Source organism: Ambystoma mexicanum, chromosome 13, assembly GCF_040938575.1.
Source record: "Ambystoma mexicanum isolate Mex_15411 chromosome 13, UKY_AmexF1_1, whole genome shotgun sequence".
NCBI classification, from domain to species: Eukaryota; Metazoa; Chordata; class Amphibia; order Caudata; family Ambystomatidae; genus Ambystoma; species Ambystoma mexicanum.
The window spans coordinates 367,360,903-367,377,931 of NC_090938.1; the positions used below are offsets into that span (position 1 = coordinate 367,360,903).

Consider the following 17,029-nt stretch of genomic DNA (forward strand, 5'->3'; position numbering starts at 1 on the left):
GGGGGGGGGGGTCTCGGTCCAGGAGTAGCTCCCGCCATTCCTCTGCCTCTTCGAGGCACTCACGGAAGCGTCGTCACCAGTCGCCTTCCCCGTCCTCGTCCAAGGACTCCGCCCGCCGGCACATTGCTTGTCCCAACAAGCATTCCACTCCTGCGGAATGGTATTCATTCCGGCAGGAGATGATGGCGATTTTTCAGTCGCAGGGCTCCGTTCCGTCGGCGCCGTCGAAAGACACCGGCCGCGAACGTGCTAGAGACGTTGCTTGTCCGACTTAGGGCTCGAGCGGTCGTTGCGACCAGTCGCGTCCGCCTTCGAGGTCCCGGTTGGACAAGGATGGTCGCTCTAGACATGCCCGTTCCAGGTCCCGGTCCTCGACACCCTCGAGACCGTCGGAGCCTGCGAAGTCTTCGAGGAAGACATCGGCGCCGAGGTTGTCGAGGGACTCTCTCGAGGCTCCGCCTCCGAGGAAGCCGTTGACGCCCTCGGCGCCCAGGCTGTCGAAGAACACGCTTGGGGCTCTGCCCTCGAGGACTGTCGAAGCTGTCAGCACCACGCTTGACGCCGATTCCATCGACGCCCTCGATGCCTTTCGAGGCTGCTTTGTCGGAGGTACCCCGTGACACGGTGGAACCCCCTAGAAAGGTTCTAGCCAAAGCTAAGAATGTCTTTGTCCCTTTTTCTGTGCCCTCATTCCAGCCTCCGAATTATATTTCTGAGGGGCATGAGAGGTCTGAGGAAGGTATGGTACCTGAGGAGGGTGCCTGACGAGATTTTGTCTGGTCATAGCCAGATTGAAGACCTGCGTCAGTCGCTGCACGCCAGTGGTCTGCACACCTCTCCGGAGGTGGAGTTCTGTAGGCCTGAGCCTGGCACTCATGCCGAGTCCTCGTACCGGCACCTTATGTCGAGGGTCACGGACTACTTGGGGTAGTCTGCGCCACCTGTGGATTTTCTGCAGGATGACCTGACGGACATCCTCGACCAAGGTCCTCCAACTGACCCGGTACTGCCATTCCATATGACCTTGCAAAGAAGGGTGGCAGCGGCTTGGACTGCTCCAGAGAATCTCCCGGCAATGAGCAAGTCTTTGCCGCGAAAATACCGCCCAGCCAGTAGCGACCCTTGCTATTTGACCACGCACCCTACTCCGGAGAGTTTGGTGGTGCAGGCGGATACGGCCCCATCAAAGCAGGCATCGTACCCTACCATCCCTCCTGATAGGGACGACAAGCATTTTGATGGCTGGGCAAAAAAAGTGTTTTCTTCAGGGGGTATGGCTTTACAGGCAGCCAACTCTGTGTGTGCCTTGCCAAGTTTCACGCACACTCTGTGGAACTGTATTTCATTGGCGGCTGAACATATTCCGGAAGGGGAGGAACGGGATGTTTTTCTTGCTATTGCGCAGGATGGCAAGGATGCCATGTGCGAGTCCGTTCAGTTGAGTCTGGACATGGCAGATTGTGTCAGCCTGTCCATGGCGGCGAGCAGCGTAATACGCAGGTTTGCGTAGTTGCGGAAGTCGGGGTTTGCTCCTGATGTGCAGGCCCGACTCCTCAACATGCCCTTTGATGGTCAACATCTTTTTGGCAGCAAGGCTGACAAGAGCCTTGAGAGGTTGCAGACCTCCAAAGCTGCAGCGAAATCGTTGAGCGCTGCAGTTCACCAACCTATGCCTTTTCGTCCTAGGGGAGGTTCCTTTCGATATTACTCTTCCTTTAGTAAATCGAGAGGAGCTGCAAGTCAAAGGGGGCACTGTAGGAGTTCGAGGTGGAAAATAGGGTACTCGAGGTGCCAAGGCTGCTCGGGCAGTTGCCTCTTTGCCCTCAGGCACTGCCGCAGCCGCTTCAGCGCAGTCATGAGGCCATGTCCCATGGTTCACTGGTTGGGGGGGAAGGCTGGCGCACCATTTTGTAGAGTGGCATGCCATTACTTCAGATGTGTGGGTTCTGGAGATCATGGCCCATGGCTACTGTCTTCTTTTCCGGCAGGGGCCTTGCGACAATCCACCTGGGAATCTCTTGTTGAAGAGTCCGGATCCACTCCTTGCGCAGGAAATTCTATCTCTGCTGGAGAAAGGCGCCATAGTACTGGTGCCTGTAGTGGAGAGGAACAAGGGATGGTATTCCCCTTATTTTTTGATTTCGAAGAAAGACTGGGGATTGAGACCCATCATGGACTTGCGTGGTTTGAACAAGCTCCTCCGGAAGGTCAAGTTCAAGATGGTTACTCTTTCTCAAGTCCTCCAGACCCTTCAACTTCAGGCCTGGTTGGTGTCCCTCGACCTCAAGGACGCTTATTTTCATGTGCCGATCCATCCAAAGCACAAGAAGTACCTGAGGTTCGTGGTTGGCGACTCGCACTTTTAGTTTCGGGTCCTGCTGTTTTGGGTCCTGCCGTTTCGGTTGACCTCTGCCCCGAGGGTCTTCACCAAGCTCATGGTGGAGGTGGCAGCGTTTCTCAGGAAAGGGGGGGGGTTCACGTCTACCCCTACCTGAACGATTGGTTGATCAGGGTGCGCTCTCCCGAGCAAGTCCTGGATCATCTGTCAGTCACCTGCCACTCCCTTCACAAGCTGGGCTTCTCCCTCAACTTGAAGTCCCATTTGATGCCAACTCAGCGGCACCAGTACATCGGAGCAGTGCTCGACACGTCCCTGGGGCAGTGTTTTCCTCCCCAGGTGAGGGCTCATCACATTCAGAAGATGGTGCACAAGTTTCAACACGCCCAGAGTCTCCAGGCGTTTCAGTTCTTGAGGTTGCTAGGCCTCATGGGATCCTGCATTCTTCTGGTGCCAGAGGCCAGGTTGCGGATGAGATCTCTGCAATGGGCTCTCAAGATGCAGTGGTCTCAGTCCTCCGGCAGGATGTCGGACCCCGTGCAGGTGCCGCCCTCGGTCACCCAGGACCTTTTGTGGTGGACCGATGAGGGCAATCTGATGAGGGCGGCTCCGTTTTGGCTACCATGGCCAAAGGTGACGATCGTGACGGACGCATCCCTCACGGGATGGGGAGCTCATGCCAACGAGTTGAGTCAGCGGTCGTTGGTCTCTGTCGGAGTCCAGACTCCATATCAATCTGTTGGAGCTGAGGGCCATTAGGCTTGCCCTGAAGGCTTTTCTGCCGACTGTGTGAGGAAAGAATGTCCTGATTCTGACGGACAACACAGTGGCCATGCACTACCTCAACAAAAAGGGGGATGGGGCAGGGAGGCGATGCAGCTCTGGTTCTGGGCCATCCAGCAGGAAGTTTCGGTCTCTGCAGTTCATCTGGCCGGCGACGTAAACGAGACGGCGGATGCTCTGAGCAGGCAGAGCGCGATCTCTCACGAGTGGGAGTTGGCTCAGGAGATTCTCCTGGAGATCTTCGCCCTTTGGGGGACCCCTCAAGTGGATCTCTTCGCCTCCAGTGTCAACCGGAAGTGCAAAAGGTTCTGCTTGTGGGAATTTCCTCCAAGAGGAGCCTTGGGAGACGCGTTCGTGGTGGAGTGGTCCTTCCCACTGCTGTTCGCGTTTCCTCCAGTCCCCCTCATACCGCAAGTGCTGCGGAGGTTCGGTTCCCAAATGATCCTCATTGCTCCGTCATGGGCCCGGAGGACGTGGTACCCGGACCTTCTCGAGTTGTCCGTCTGCCCTCCACATCGTCTTCCCTACAGAGACGATTTGCTCTCACGGGGGGGCGGGGGGGGTCAGGTTCTCCATCCAGAGGCCAGATCCCTCAACCTTCACGCTTGGCTTCTGAAAGGTTGAGCTATAAGGATTGGGAACTCCCTGAAGACGTGATGGAGGTGTTGCTTTCGGCCAGACGACCGGCAACAAAGTCCCTGTATAGTTGCCGTTGGAGAAAGTTCTGCGACTGGTGCAGGGTTAAGAATGTGGAGCCTTTTTCATGTGACATTCCTGTGGTTCTGTCTTTTTTGCTTTCTTTAGCCCACAAGGGTCTGCAAGTGGGTACCATTAAAGGTTACCTGGCGGCGCTGTCCATATTTAAGCGCTCGTCTGAGGAGTGTTCTTATTTCAAAATTCGTTTAATTTCTCAGTTTTTGAAAGGGCTCACTAATGTGTTCCCATCGTCACCTTTCCAGGTGCCCGGTTGGGATTTGAACCTTGTTCTAAAGTTCCTAATGGGTGCTCCATTTGAGCCTTTATATTCTTGTCCTTTGAGACTGTTAACCCTTAAAACTGTATTTTTAGTTGCGGTCACTTCCGCTCGCAGAGTGAGTTACAGGCACTTTCAGTTAAGCCACACTTCACTGTGTTTCATAAGGACAGGGTTGTCCTTAGAGTTTGTCCTTCCTTTCTTCCGAAAGTGGTGTCAGAATTTCATTTAAGCCAGAAGGTCATTTTTCTGGCATTTTATCCTCCTGCGCATCCTGGTAAGGAAGAGGAGAGGCTCCATAGGTCGGATCCTAGGAGAGCTTTAAGTTTCTACATTTCACGCATGTCCCGGGTCAGAGTGGATGATCAGCTCTTTATAGGTTACGCTGGAAGGCGTTTGGGACAAGCTGTTACTAAGCAGACTTTGTCTAGATGGATTATCTTGGCAATTTCTGAACGTTACCGCTTGGCGGGTAAGGACCCTCCGGTAGGCTTACGGGCCCATTCTACTAGGGGTATGGCTGCCTCTACTGCCCTATTCGTAACATCTGTGAAGCAGCCACTTGGGCTTAGGTCCATACTTTTGTACGACACTACTCCCTAGATTCTATCCGTGGGCAGGATCTGGCTTTTGGCAAGGCGGTCCTTTACTCTGCAATTTGATTGGACATTCTAAATTTCTATATTCTAAATTCTTTTTCCCTCCTCCATATGTTGGTACTGCTTTGGGAGTCTGTCATAGATATGCAATACGTAGGAGGACCCAATCCCCTCGAAGAAGTTACTCTCTTACCTGGTAACTTTCTTTCGATGGGATGGTCCGACGACGTTTTCCATATCGCTCCCGCCCTGCCTACCCCGCTACAGAATTTCTTATGCGATTGCAGCTTACGTTTCCGCAAGGCTTTCTGTGGTCATACTGGCAGAAGATTGGTGCCACACGTTCTGGGGAAAAAACTACAACTGAGGCTACGGGCGTCGTGCGTCCTACTTATAACATCCGGTGACGTCGGCTCGACGGAAGCCCTCGAGGACAGCATACCGATGTCATCGACGCAGGACGCAGATGCCGAAAGATTTTCCGAAGCAGCACAGCTGTAGTGATTACTGTCACAGATATGGAATACGTCGTCGGACCATCTCATCGAAAGAACGTAGCCAGGTAAGAGAGTAACTTGTTCATTTTCCACTTCGGTTTCTTGACTTGAGTGCTCTGTGTGTGGTTAACTGCACTATTACACCACCCCTATATCTCTTGACGGCCCTAGTGGACATATTTTATGAGGCCACCCTAGTTATGGTAAACGGGGATCTCTGAGGGCATATACAAAATCCAGTGAAGGTAGTGTGGAGAGCAGTCAAGGCTTAGTCTTTGGAGAGTGTGAGCGTGGTCAGGGGCCTTCCATGATTAAAGAGAGAATAACACACAATAATTCAGCTAGGACACATTTGTTATAATAATAATTATTTATTAAGGCCTTTGGAACACATTGAAAAATGAAACTAGTATTATCACACAATACTGCATGTGGACTGGGTCTGGACAGTGCCAGCCCCTTCCTGGGCCACACACACAAGCTCACTAGGCAATGAATGCAGCAGCTTTCCTGGGAAAGAAAGTGTGTGACCTTTTTATAAGTGCTTTCCTGACCTGAGAAGGCAGGAAGAAAGCCACACTATAGTGTGGCCAAAGAACAAGTGAGAATCTCGTGGCATGACTATTTTAGGGCACTAGCCCTGTTTAGTAGCCATATGCAGTAACCGCAAATGTGCACACCAAAAATAATGCAAAAACAGTAAAAATAGAACTGCTGCCACCAGCTACCCCTTTGGCACATATAAAAGTAATCAAAAATCCCATGAGTAAGAAACTAGGGTGATACAAAAGTATCCCCCTTGCACTGCACTGTAAGGTGCAATGTAAAAACACAAGAATTAAAAAGAGAAGCCAAGTTTCCCAGTACTGATGATCTGAAGGACTAGTCAGTTTCCCTATAACAAATGAGCGAAAGGCAAGCGAAGCTGAAGGCTCTACTTCACTTCAAAAAGTCAGGACAGAATCCAATATGGAGCAAAAAGAATGGGCTTATACAGGAAACGATGGTGGTAAAGTTGCAAAAAGAAAATATTCCCTAACACTCGATCCATGCTTACCTTGATAGTTTGATTAGAGCCTCTTCATCAACTAGGGTGGGGCCTCAGAACCCTCCCACAGGGCTGGTTATGAAAATTCACCTCAACAATTAGGATGCAGGTCACAGAACTGGTTAATCCCACCTGTCCAAGGGAGGAAACTACTTTAGTCCCATGTTGCTGGTGATGAACCAGGTGATCCTCTGTGATGGCTCTGGAAATGCTGGATGCTGCCGCTGCAGTTCTGTCTTCAGGGATGTTCTTCTCATCTTCAGATTCTTGGCTCCAGCGGTTAGCCTCCAGATTGGATCCAGACTCTCTGCTCTTATCCAAGATATGACCTGCTGGGTTGCCTGAGCCCCCCAAAGGCAAAGTTCTGCACCATTCAAACAGCTAAGGGCTGTCCAATGACGTATATGGACAACCCAGTAGACGGTATTCAAAATGGCACTATCGAAGTATGAATCCTTATCCTGTGGTAAAACACAGTTCGTTGCCAGCAGCCTGTCCTAGTCGCTTTACAAAGGCATACAAAATGACACCAGACAACAGGAAAAGAGATGCATTGTACACCCGTACCACTCCACTTAAGGTGGTGTGTGGTACAAATTAGAAACGCAAGAAAATATGAATTGTAGAAAGTCTTCATTCAGTGACAGTGTTGGGGACTGACAAATACCCCAATATGAATGAGTTCAGCTGCTAAATTAACTACAAAGGTTACCTACTTAAAAAGTAATTCAGGATTCTAAAACATGCCTGAGGTCCCATTGCCATCAATAGAGGGAAAACTGCAAAAATATCCCTAACTGCCAATAATTATGCTAATCGCTATGACCATTCTGACCCAGTACCTGCCCTTTGTGGTGGGTCAGAAGGAGACTGATCAGTTTTTGTCATATTAATGAGTGGTTTATTAAAATAAGAACATTGCATATCTTATCCTTATTCTATGGGTTTCCCTACCTATCAAAACGAACTAGATCGTCTTCAGAAGTAAAGTTCCGAAAAAAGTAAACAGTCTATTCCCGTCTTAAAACTAATATATTCTATCCCCATTGCCAAGGAAAAACACTCAAATGTCCAGGAGAATGACTCCCTTCTCCTAGATTGACTGTTTGGCCTTAATTGATGATTTTCAAGTATTTCTTGGCTATTTCTTTAGTTCTTCTCTGAGACTTTTCCACCCTCCTGGCGTCCCCTTTCCTTTGGAAATGAACTTTTTCCCTGTGCTGTATTTGGGGTTTCGCATCTTTGGACTGCATTCTCTTGAAGTGTCTCTGTAAAGGTTCCTTTCCCCAATACTTTTGAGGATCCCAAATGTCCCTTCTGGGTCTTGACTCTCTGTATTCCTTTGGTTCCTTATCTCCTCAGAAACATGTTTTACACAAATCTTCCCTTGCCCTGGTAAGCTGACTTTTGCTTCGGACTGAATCAGGTATTCCAAACCACTGTGAGGGTTTCGTTCCTCAATTTCGGTCTTAGTGAGATGGGCTCTAGTATAACTCTTTGTTAGGATTATTCTGTTTCTTAATGAGATGGGTCCCCTTACTGAGACAAGTAGACTGAGTCCTGTAGTTAGTTGTACTCTTTTGTAAACACTGATTGTGTCACTAGGACAAGTAAGGCTGCATGTGCCCCTGCTCCTGACTGGGTGTCCTGCCTCTTCCGTTACCTTCTTGTTCACATGCTAGTGTCTCAAGATTTCTCTTTGGGATGGGGATAGCTCTCGGCGCCAAACAGCTTTAGCGGTCATGCCGACTCTTCATGGTTTTTCGGTGTGGCCCAGCATAGCCACAGCTACTGTGGTCTGTGCTGTTCCTGGTCTGGATAGTCCACCTTTCCCAAGTCATGCCACTGCTCACTCGGTTCTCCGTTCCTCAAAGTTCTCATCCACTGCATAACACGTTTCTCTGTTTTATCTGTGCCTCTTTGGTACGCCCACTGGCCAGGTCCTCACGACTGAGGATCTCTTGGTACTCGGCAGCTCCCAGCTCTGCACAGGATCGATCTTACCGGGCTTCACTTCCATCTTAAGTCCCGCTTCCATTTTTACATCGGAGTTCTGGGTAATTCCCTGCATAACATCAAAGGGCCTCATTACGAGTATGGCACTAAGTGGTAAAACCGTTGGTAACCCTGTGACTTCCAACTATACCACTATGCCATATTGTGAGAGGGCAAAAATTGGGCGTAATTCCACTGGTGGAATTAACTCTGGCTGATTTACCACAAGCTGTAAATTCGCCAAGAATCGGCAGAATCGGCACCAGGAATAATTCCACTGACGGAATCGCCGTCAAAAAACAAAAACCAATTACTGCCACATTACAAGTAAACAAACGGCAGAAGTACCTCGAAAAATCAGAGGAAATTCTGCCAAAACACAGCACAGTTAAGTGGAGGTAAATGCATACAGGTGTCCCAAATCATGGGCCAGATGCACCAGAACCACTCGGGAGGAGTATAAAAGTCCCACACCCACTCCCCAACACACATCCAAGCAACATGCAGCCAAAAGCAGACGTAGATTACAGGCTCCACAACCTGATACTCTACATACAGCTAAAGCAGCATGCTGGACCACATCAGGGAAGGAGACGGGCACAACAAAGGCGCAGGGGATTCATACTGCGGTGGCCACCCATACCACATGTCTGCCCTTTCCCAGGGACACTCAGACAGCCAATTACTCACCCTCTACCGACTGGACCATCCAACAAACCATTGCCATCAGAACAGGCATCCCCTTCCCCCCTCACCCAACCCCCCTGCTGAAGCTTGTGGCAGTCCTACATTTCTGGCACAGGTGCATTTCAACACACAGTTGGGACACTGCATGGGATGCCACAGCACACCTTCTACAAGGTGCTGGACCAATTCCTAGATGCCCTAATGAGGCATGCACATCGCCATGCCCATCACCCAGGCACAGGTGCATGCAGCCAAGTCATAATTCTACAACATTACTCATTTCCCCACACCATTGCGGCATTGGATTGCATCCATGTGATGTTAGTGCCCCTCTTCCCCACCGCCCAACCTCTAAAACCCCCTCCTACACAACCCCCACCGGCAACAGAACATGTATACCGCAACCGGAAACCATACCATTTGATGAATGTGCAGATAACCTGTGATGCCACCCTCCTCATCAGCCACTGCTGTGCCCGATATATCCTGAGGCTACACATGCCTTCATGAATCTGCGCAACAACACCCTACCTGCATACATGGAGATGCATAGAGCACAGCACACCTGGCTTGTGCGTAAGTAGCACTCAGACCTCACAGCCAAAAGCACTGACACACACCTCGGGGTATGTAAGCTGTAGTAAAGTGAATGAATTACAAGTTCCATGATGAATCGACATGATAATCTGATAACAGATAATGGACCAAGTACCCTGACTGACCCATCCCAGCACACAGACTTGAACCATGTGACAACACAGGGCATCCAGCCATGCAACACAGCACCATGCAACCAGGGCTATGTACAACACATGTAAGCATTACCTTGAAACCTACATGGCGCACTGTGACATCATAGTTGACCAGTGCCAGGCCATTGCCACAGTAGTGATAGATACCACATGACTGCAGACTCCCACAACGTGAATGACTGCAAAGGACCCATGTAGCCTAAGTCCCATCAACCTTGATGCACGCCAGGTGTACCCTGCCCAACCACTGAGTCATGCACATAGGGGTATACATGTCAGGACCATTAGTTTTTCCCTGGCCCACACACCACCATATCTCACACAGTCCATTCATTTTTTGCAGGTGATGCTGGATATATGCAGTTGCCATAGCTAATGACCCCTGTGAGAAACCCTGCTACACCACAGGAGATGGGCTATTATGAGGCGCGAAGGAGGTCATGCATGGTGCCTGTTGGAAAAAAATTGAAATGTGCACAAGTACGTTGGATAGGCTGTGCATGGCAAGCCAACATTCACACTGTCACTTGTACTTTGCCCTCCCAGTGTATTGCACCGGCAGGGGGTGTTGAGTCATTTGACTGTTAATGTTGAGGTAGCAGGCATTGTATCAGGGAGTCAACGTGGTTGGCGGGGGGTGATTTGCATGTGCACATACTCCAGAGCAGGGTCCGATTGTCACAATGAGTACCTGGGCACATGGCCATCGGGTCCTCTCGATACTTTGTGTTAATGTGGTGCTGTCAGCTGATTGGTTGATATTGGGTACTGTGTGGGTTGTGTCAACTTGATGTCGGTCATCGTGTTGGTGTCGTACGTTGCAGTTGCTGAGCTCGTGGGGCTGGCACACATGTCCATTGGTGTTCAAGGTTGGTCCTGGACGCGGTCAATGCAGTGTTGATTTGCATGGGTGGCCGGTGTGCGGGCAAGGGGTAATTGTGGATGTGCATTGTTCTTGTCGTGCCATGGTAGTGCTTGCCTGTCTCCTCCCCATCGACTTCGTTGACGTGTGTGGGGTGTCATGGCTTCAGTGACTCATGTGGTGGTGGCTTGCTGTTTTACGTGGACGCTTCATGCATAGTTGCGGTTGCTGTTGTATGTATGCATGGCAGTCGCAGCATTTGCGTATGCCTACATGGTTCTACACTTATGTTTATTGAATTTATATAGCACTTTACGCCAAATCACTTTACAGAGTAACAACAAGATACAAAATTTAGAGAAGCTTATTACAAACCAGAAGTACAGTATATGGAACAATTTACTCAAGGGGAGGAGGAGGGGGGGGGAGGGGGAAGGTTGAGGGTATGAGAATTAGGTTCGATGCTAGCAGGGTGGGAGACGGTGGGGGTGGTGAGGGGGGGAGAATCCCAGGTGGCCTCTTGCCCTCTAGGTGACAGTGTCCAGTGAGGTCAGTGGGAGGGGGGGGAGGTGAGTGGAAGGGGGTAGGGGTTTGGGGAGGGGAGGTGGAGGAGGAGCGGATGGAGAGAGGTAGGGAGTTCCAGTGGAGGGGGGGGCCAGGAGTTGGAAGGAGCGGAAGCGCGAGGCGGGGTACTGTGAGAAGGTAGAGAACAGCGGACCGTAGAGAACGGGAGGGATGGTAAAATGAGAGGAGGGAAGAGAGATGGGGGACGGGGGAGAGGGCAAGGTCATGGAGAGATTTGTAGACAAGACAGAGGAATTGAAATTTCAGTAGTGAGGGGAAGGGAAGCCAGCCGAGTTATGAGAGAGAGAGGCAGAGATAGCCACGAGTCAGGTGAGAGGCGGGGAGACCAAAAAGAAGAGAGGAGCAGTAGAAAAGGCGGGAGAAAATAAGCGTGGAAGGTGAGGGAGGAGCGGATCTTGCGGATGTTGAACAGGTGGTGCCGACAGGCGCAAGAGGTTAGGGAGATATGGTTAGAAAAGGAGAGAGAGGAGTCCAGGTGGAGGCCAAGATTGCGGGCGTGGGACGAGATGGGGAGATTGGAAGGGGGAAAGTAGATGAAAGGGGGGGTGGGGAAGTAGTGTTAGGAGGGAAGAAAAGTACTTCAGTCTTGTCAGTGTTGAGGGAAAGAAAGTGGGAAGACATCCAGTTTTTTATGGTCGTGAGGCAGAAAGAAAGAGTGTGGTGGAGGTCAGCAGTGAAGAAAGAGAAGGAGAGGAAGAGTTGGGCGTCATCGGTGTAGAAGTGGTGAGAGATGCCGAAGGAAGAGATGACAAGGGCGAGAAGGGAGGTATAGAGGAGAGAGAAGAGAAAGGGTCCAAGTACAAAACCCTGAGGGACTCCGTAGCTCAGGGGGAGGCTGTCTGAGGTATGCCCACCCCAGGAGACCGTGAAAGATCGGTTAGAGAGGTAAGAGGAGAGCCAGGAGAGGACAGTGCCTTTGAAGCCAAAGGAGGACAGAGTGCTGAGAAGTAAGGGGTCGTCAACAGTGTCGAAAGCAGCGGAGAGGTCAAGGAGGATTAGAAGTGAAGATTGTTTGGCGTAGCGTGCAGAGAGGAAGGAATTAAGTACGTGAGTGAGGGCAGTCTCAGTGGAGTGTTTAGGGCAGAACTCAGACTGAGAGGGGGGAGGAGGGAGTGGGAGGAAGCAAAAGATGAGAGTTGAATGTATGCTAGGCGCTCGAGGAGCTTAGAGATGAAGGGGAGAAGGGAGATTGGCCGGAATTTGGAGGTGAGAAGAGGGTTAGCAGAGGGCTTTTTCGGGATGGGGATGATGGTGGCGTGTTTGAAAGCTGAGGGAAAGGATGCAGAGGAGAGACGGATGTTAAAGAAGGCGGTTACGTAGGGGATAAGGAGGGGGTAGATTTTGGGGATGAGGGAGGTGGGGATAGGATTGGAGGGGGCAGCAGTGGGGTGAGTTTTGGACAGGAGATGGGAGACACAGGCTGGGGTGATAGGAGAGAAAGTGGACATAATAGCAGAGGTGGGAGGGGTGGGGAGGAGGGGGGAAAAAGAGGTGAGGATGGTCTGGCGAAGTGAGAATTTTGGAAGAGAAGAACTTGGCAAAGTCAGAGGGAGGAGTTTGTTGAAGGATCAGAAGTAGGAGGGGAGAGAAGACGAGAGAGGGCCTGGAAGATACGGCGGGGGTGAGAAGCTTGTGAGTGGAGGAGGTTAGTAGGAGCGCTTGGCAGATGTAAGGCAGGAGTCAAAGAGAGATTGATAAGAGAAGTATGAGGATTGGTTAGCCAGAGAAGGGGATTTGAGCCAGCGTCTTTCAAGGCGACGGAGGAGGCGACACATTGACTAAAGATGAGAGCAGAACCAGGGTTGGGAAGGTTTGCGAGAGGGTGAGAAGGAAGTGAGAGGATAGAGTTGGTCGAGACTGGAGGATATAGAGGAGGACAGGGAGGAAAGGGCGTCGTTGCCGGAGAGGGATGAGAAGTGAGGGGGGAGGGAGGAGGTGCAGGAGTCGAGGAAGAGAGAAGGGTTGAAATTGCGGAGAATGCGACGTGAGGAGGAGTGAGATGAGGGAGTGGGGGAGGACAGAGAGGAGGAAAGAAGGGTGAAGGAGAAAAGGGCGTGATCAGAGAGATAGTTGGGGAGGGACGAAACAGGGGAGGAAGAGTGAGATGAGAGGAAGATGAGATCGAGAGTGGAGCCAGAGGAGTGGGTGGGGGGGTTTGGAAGTGGAGAGAGGAGGTGGGAGTCGAGTAAGGAGAGGAGAGGAGAGGGGAGGGATGAGATGAGGTAGAGAGGGAGGTTGAAGTCGCCAAGGATAGAGGGAGGAGTAGGGGAGGGAGAAATGAGGGAGAGAAGATGGTCAAGGTCATCATAGAAGGAAGAGAGGGGGCCAGGGGGTCTGTAGACGATTAAGAAGGAGATAGCGTGGGGTGAGTAAAGGATTTATAGAGAGATTCGAAGGAGGAGAAGGTGGGAAGAGGAATGGTGGGAGATGAGGAGAGACATTTAGGGTGAAAGAGGAGGCTGACACCGCCTCTGTGACCGGAGGGGCGTGGGATGTGAGAAGGAGGAAGAAGGGGTACAGGTACTCACCCTGGCTGATGGCTCCAATTTCTGCAGTGCCCATGCCATCTATGCCAGCCATGTGTAATATGCCGTTCACCATCTCCTCCCAGGGTGCAAGTTGAGGGGTTCCGCGCTGCTGCCACAAGTGGCTGCTGTCTCCCTTTGGTGGAAGGAGATCAGACTCACCCTGGCCTTCAGGACGTTCCACCGTTTGTTCATTTCTTCTGCCCCCTGCACATGCCCCACAGCCACCATCTTCTCTCTAATTTCACACTGTATGGCATTCTCCCTCTGCTGGCTGGTTTTCCGGTGTTGCGACTCGTATAGCTCCTCCGAGTTGGCCACTACCTGCTCTGCGATTCATTCTCAGTGAACATAGGCTTCCTCAGCCTCATATCGGGGACTGTGCTCTTCCCCTTTCCTCCAGACATGTTTTTGGTGATTTTGGTGTTTGGATGGCACTCCTGTGTATTGATATCCAAAGGATTGTGATTTCCAAAATGGCTGCCAGGGAGCTTCCTTTTATAGCAGTGCCGTTTTTCCGCTGGCAGAATTTCAGCGGGTGGAAATTCCGCTCCCCTATGGAGCAGTAACAGAAATTCCACCAAATTCACGTATTTTGTCAGTAATTCCGCTGGGCGGAATTACCTTTACCGCCAATGCAGTATGTGTCTCCTTACATCTTTTCCTTGCACTGAAGTCCTTTTAAACTTTTAAAACGAGCACTGGCAAAGCCAACAGTCTTGCCTTCTGTATTGATATTAGATAGCCTTTTGCCAGGCACTGCTATCATATTCCCAGGTTTTCACACTATTGTCCGGATGTCGCTATTTTATGGCCAGGTAGTATCATGGCAGGGACTGCCAAATGCCTGTTCCATACCTACAAAAAAGCTCAAACCTTTGGCTCTACAAATACTTGTTTGAAGTTGGGAGTACAAGTATTTTCTTGGGTAGTAAAAGGAAAATATCAAATCCCGTTCCCATCGGGTGTATAGTCTAGAAGATTAAAAAATAGAAATCCTTTTGTAATCCTTAAAACTTTGCCTGCTGTGATGCTGTGTCCATTAGATCCTTTTTTATTTTATTTTATTGTTAGTAGTATTTGTACTCCCGATTTTGATTTTGTTGGGAGTATTTGTCTATTTGTAGGGAGTAAAATGGGCTGATATGTGCTGATCTGTATGTCTTGTGGTTCTAATGTTGTTTTTAAGCCCTAATCCTGCCCAATTTGTTTTGTGGCCTTTCTAATCCTGCCTATTTTGTTTTTTGGCCTTTCTTTGTGTCTCTGGTCCATGGGGCATAGTCTAAATGGCAGTTTTACTAATGCCCACAGAGGAACACTTGGTTTAGATTAATACCAGTGCACACTAGTTTAAAGCTCCCTAGATAATCCAATCTACATCCTGTGTGGGAGTGTCTTTCAGTTTGACCATACTGGCCAGACCCTGAGTATTTTGTCCTTTTCATCCTTCCTCTCATTGATATTGGAATTCCTTGTTGTACTCTTCTTTGCCTCTTGTAGCCCTTTTTGCTGGTTGGGCTGGCTGTCCCTGCTAGACTCTCTTGTCTGCAGTTGCTGTTCCCCTGGTAACATCCTTCTTACCCAAGTTCCTAACGGTTGGACAACAAGGATGCTTTCTGATCTGGAAACCAGAGTGGCTGCTAGTTGTCGTTAGTTATGCCACCTCAGCTCTGCCATAGGACATCCTAGGTCACCTCTGGCCATTGTCTTCTCTGTGGGACCATTTCCTTGTTGGCTAGCTATACCATGCTGCTCTCCTGGTTCCACCTGTGACCCTTTCTGAATCTTGTAGAGTGCTCCTGTTACGCCATTGCTTCTTCTATGTTTGCCTCATGGGTTCTCTCCAGGGGTCTACCTCATTGGGCTTTCCTCATCTGGGTCATGGGTTCGAGTCACACCAACCAGACCTCACAACCTAAATGCAACCCCAAACTCACCAATACACCTGCTGTTCCTTAGCCAAATTTGCAGCTGCCAGTGCCAGAAGTACCCATCCCAGGTCCTTCGATCCTGACACTGTCTGGTCCCTTCTCAGGATCCCCTTTGTTGGGGAGAAGTGTGGTTTTGCAGCCCTCACTCCGTTGTTTATCTCCTTTGACCAGAGTGATCTCTGGGCTCCCTCTAAAACCTTGTTTCTCAAACATTGGGCTGGAATGCTTCTGGGGAGCAGGAGATAGGGGATCCCGATGCCTCTGGCTGATTGCTCCTCCTCCTGCTGCACCTCTGGGATAATACAAGAACTTGCTTAGCTTTTCCCCATAACCACAGTAGTCCCGTTGGGTTTCTCCCCATGATCCCTATGGAAGAAACTTGTGAATGCCTGAAAAGTGATTTACCAGGACTGACATGTTTCCATGCCCTCCCCCCCTTGTGTTCCTGGCCTCTTCTGAACAGAAATCATAATTTTAATGCCAGCGATTTGTTAGATATTTTAGTATAATAAATCATGGCAGTGCACTTTCACCTATATGATATAATGGTGTTTGTATGTATGTAAGTATGTATGGGTTTATCGAGCACAAACCTAGCTAGGAAGCAATTAAATAGGGTATGTAGTGTTACAGTATCAGATTGTAGGTACACGTTTGCAACTTGTTTTATGGGCTTAACTGGGCCAAGTGTTTATTGCCCTCTGAACCTGTTGCTTAAAGTGTTTCCCCCTTCTTCTCCCTCCTGTTTAGGAACTGTATAGGCGTAGCACTTCACTATTAGGATACTTCTCTATGTTGTGTTTTATGTTGAGGTGGAGTTATTTTTCATCCATCAAAGTGTTTGTTTTAAATATATGCAATACTAAATGTATGTGTATATATATTTTTACAGTATGTGTGCTGTATTTTATTTTGTAAGTCTCTGGGCTTTTATACCATCTGATTCACCTCCTAAAAGTAAAACCTGACTGCTTAGCAGCACTGCCCATTGTGAGATTTGGGACCAACTTGATGACACCCTGTTATTTCTCTAAGGATGGGTAGGCTTACACCCTCACTATAGGGCTATGGAATAACTTGCCTTACACTCCCCACATCCATTCTATTCAGTGCCCCACATCGTAATCTCTCTGTCCCTGACACCCTTTTTATATTGTGAGCCCTCCATGCCAAAAACTCTGTACCTTATGCAATTGTGTCTCTATTGCCATGCCACAGGTGAGCCAGGAGATCCTGGAGTTGCTTAACACGACCACAGCCAAGGAACAGTCAATTGTGGAGAAGTTCCGCTCACGGGGCCGTGCCCAGGTGCAGGAGTTCTGCGACTTCGGGACAAAGGAAGAGTGCATGAAAGGAGATGATGCTGATCACCCCTGCAGGAAGTTGCACTTCAGGTAATATTGGAGACAGGACTATGCTGGGGTGGGGGAGGGCATATTTGACATAGAATTTCA

At 49.8% G+C, this 17,029-nt stretch overlaps 1 protein-coding gene across 2 annotated transcripts in view; it reads left to right on the forward strand.

The window, feature by feature from the left end:
- Positions 1 to 17,029, forward strand: part of METTL3 (methyltransferase 3, N6-adenosine-methyltransferase complex catalytic subunit) — a 643,525-nt gene that overhangs the window by 196,011 nt on the left and 430,485 nt on the right. For both annotated transcript variants that reach the window (XM_069633887.1, XM_069633888.1), the window contains exon 4: positions 16,794 to 16,969. In XM_069633887.1, the coding sequence (XP_069489988.1) occupies positions 16,794 to 16,969 (176 nt within the window). The remainder of the gene's footprint in view (positions 1 to 16,793; positions 16,970 to 17,029) is intronic.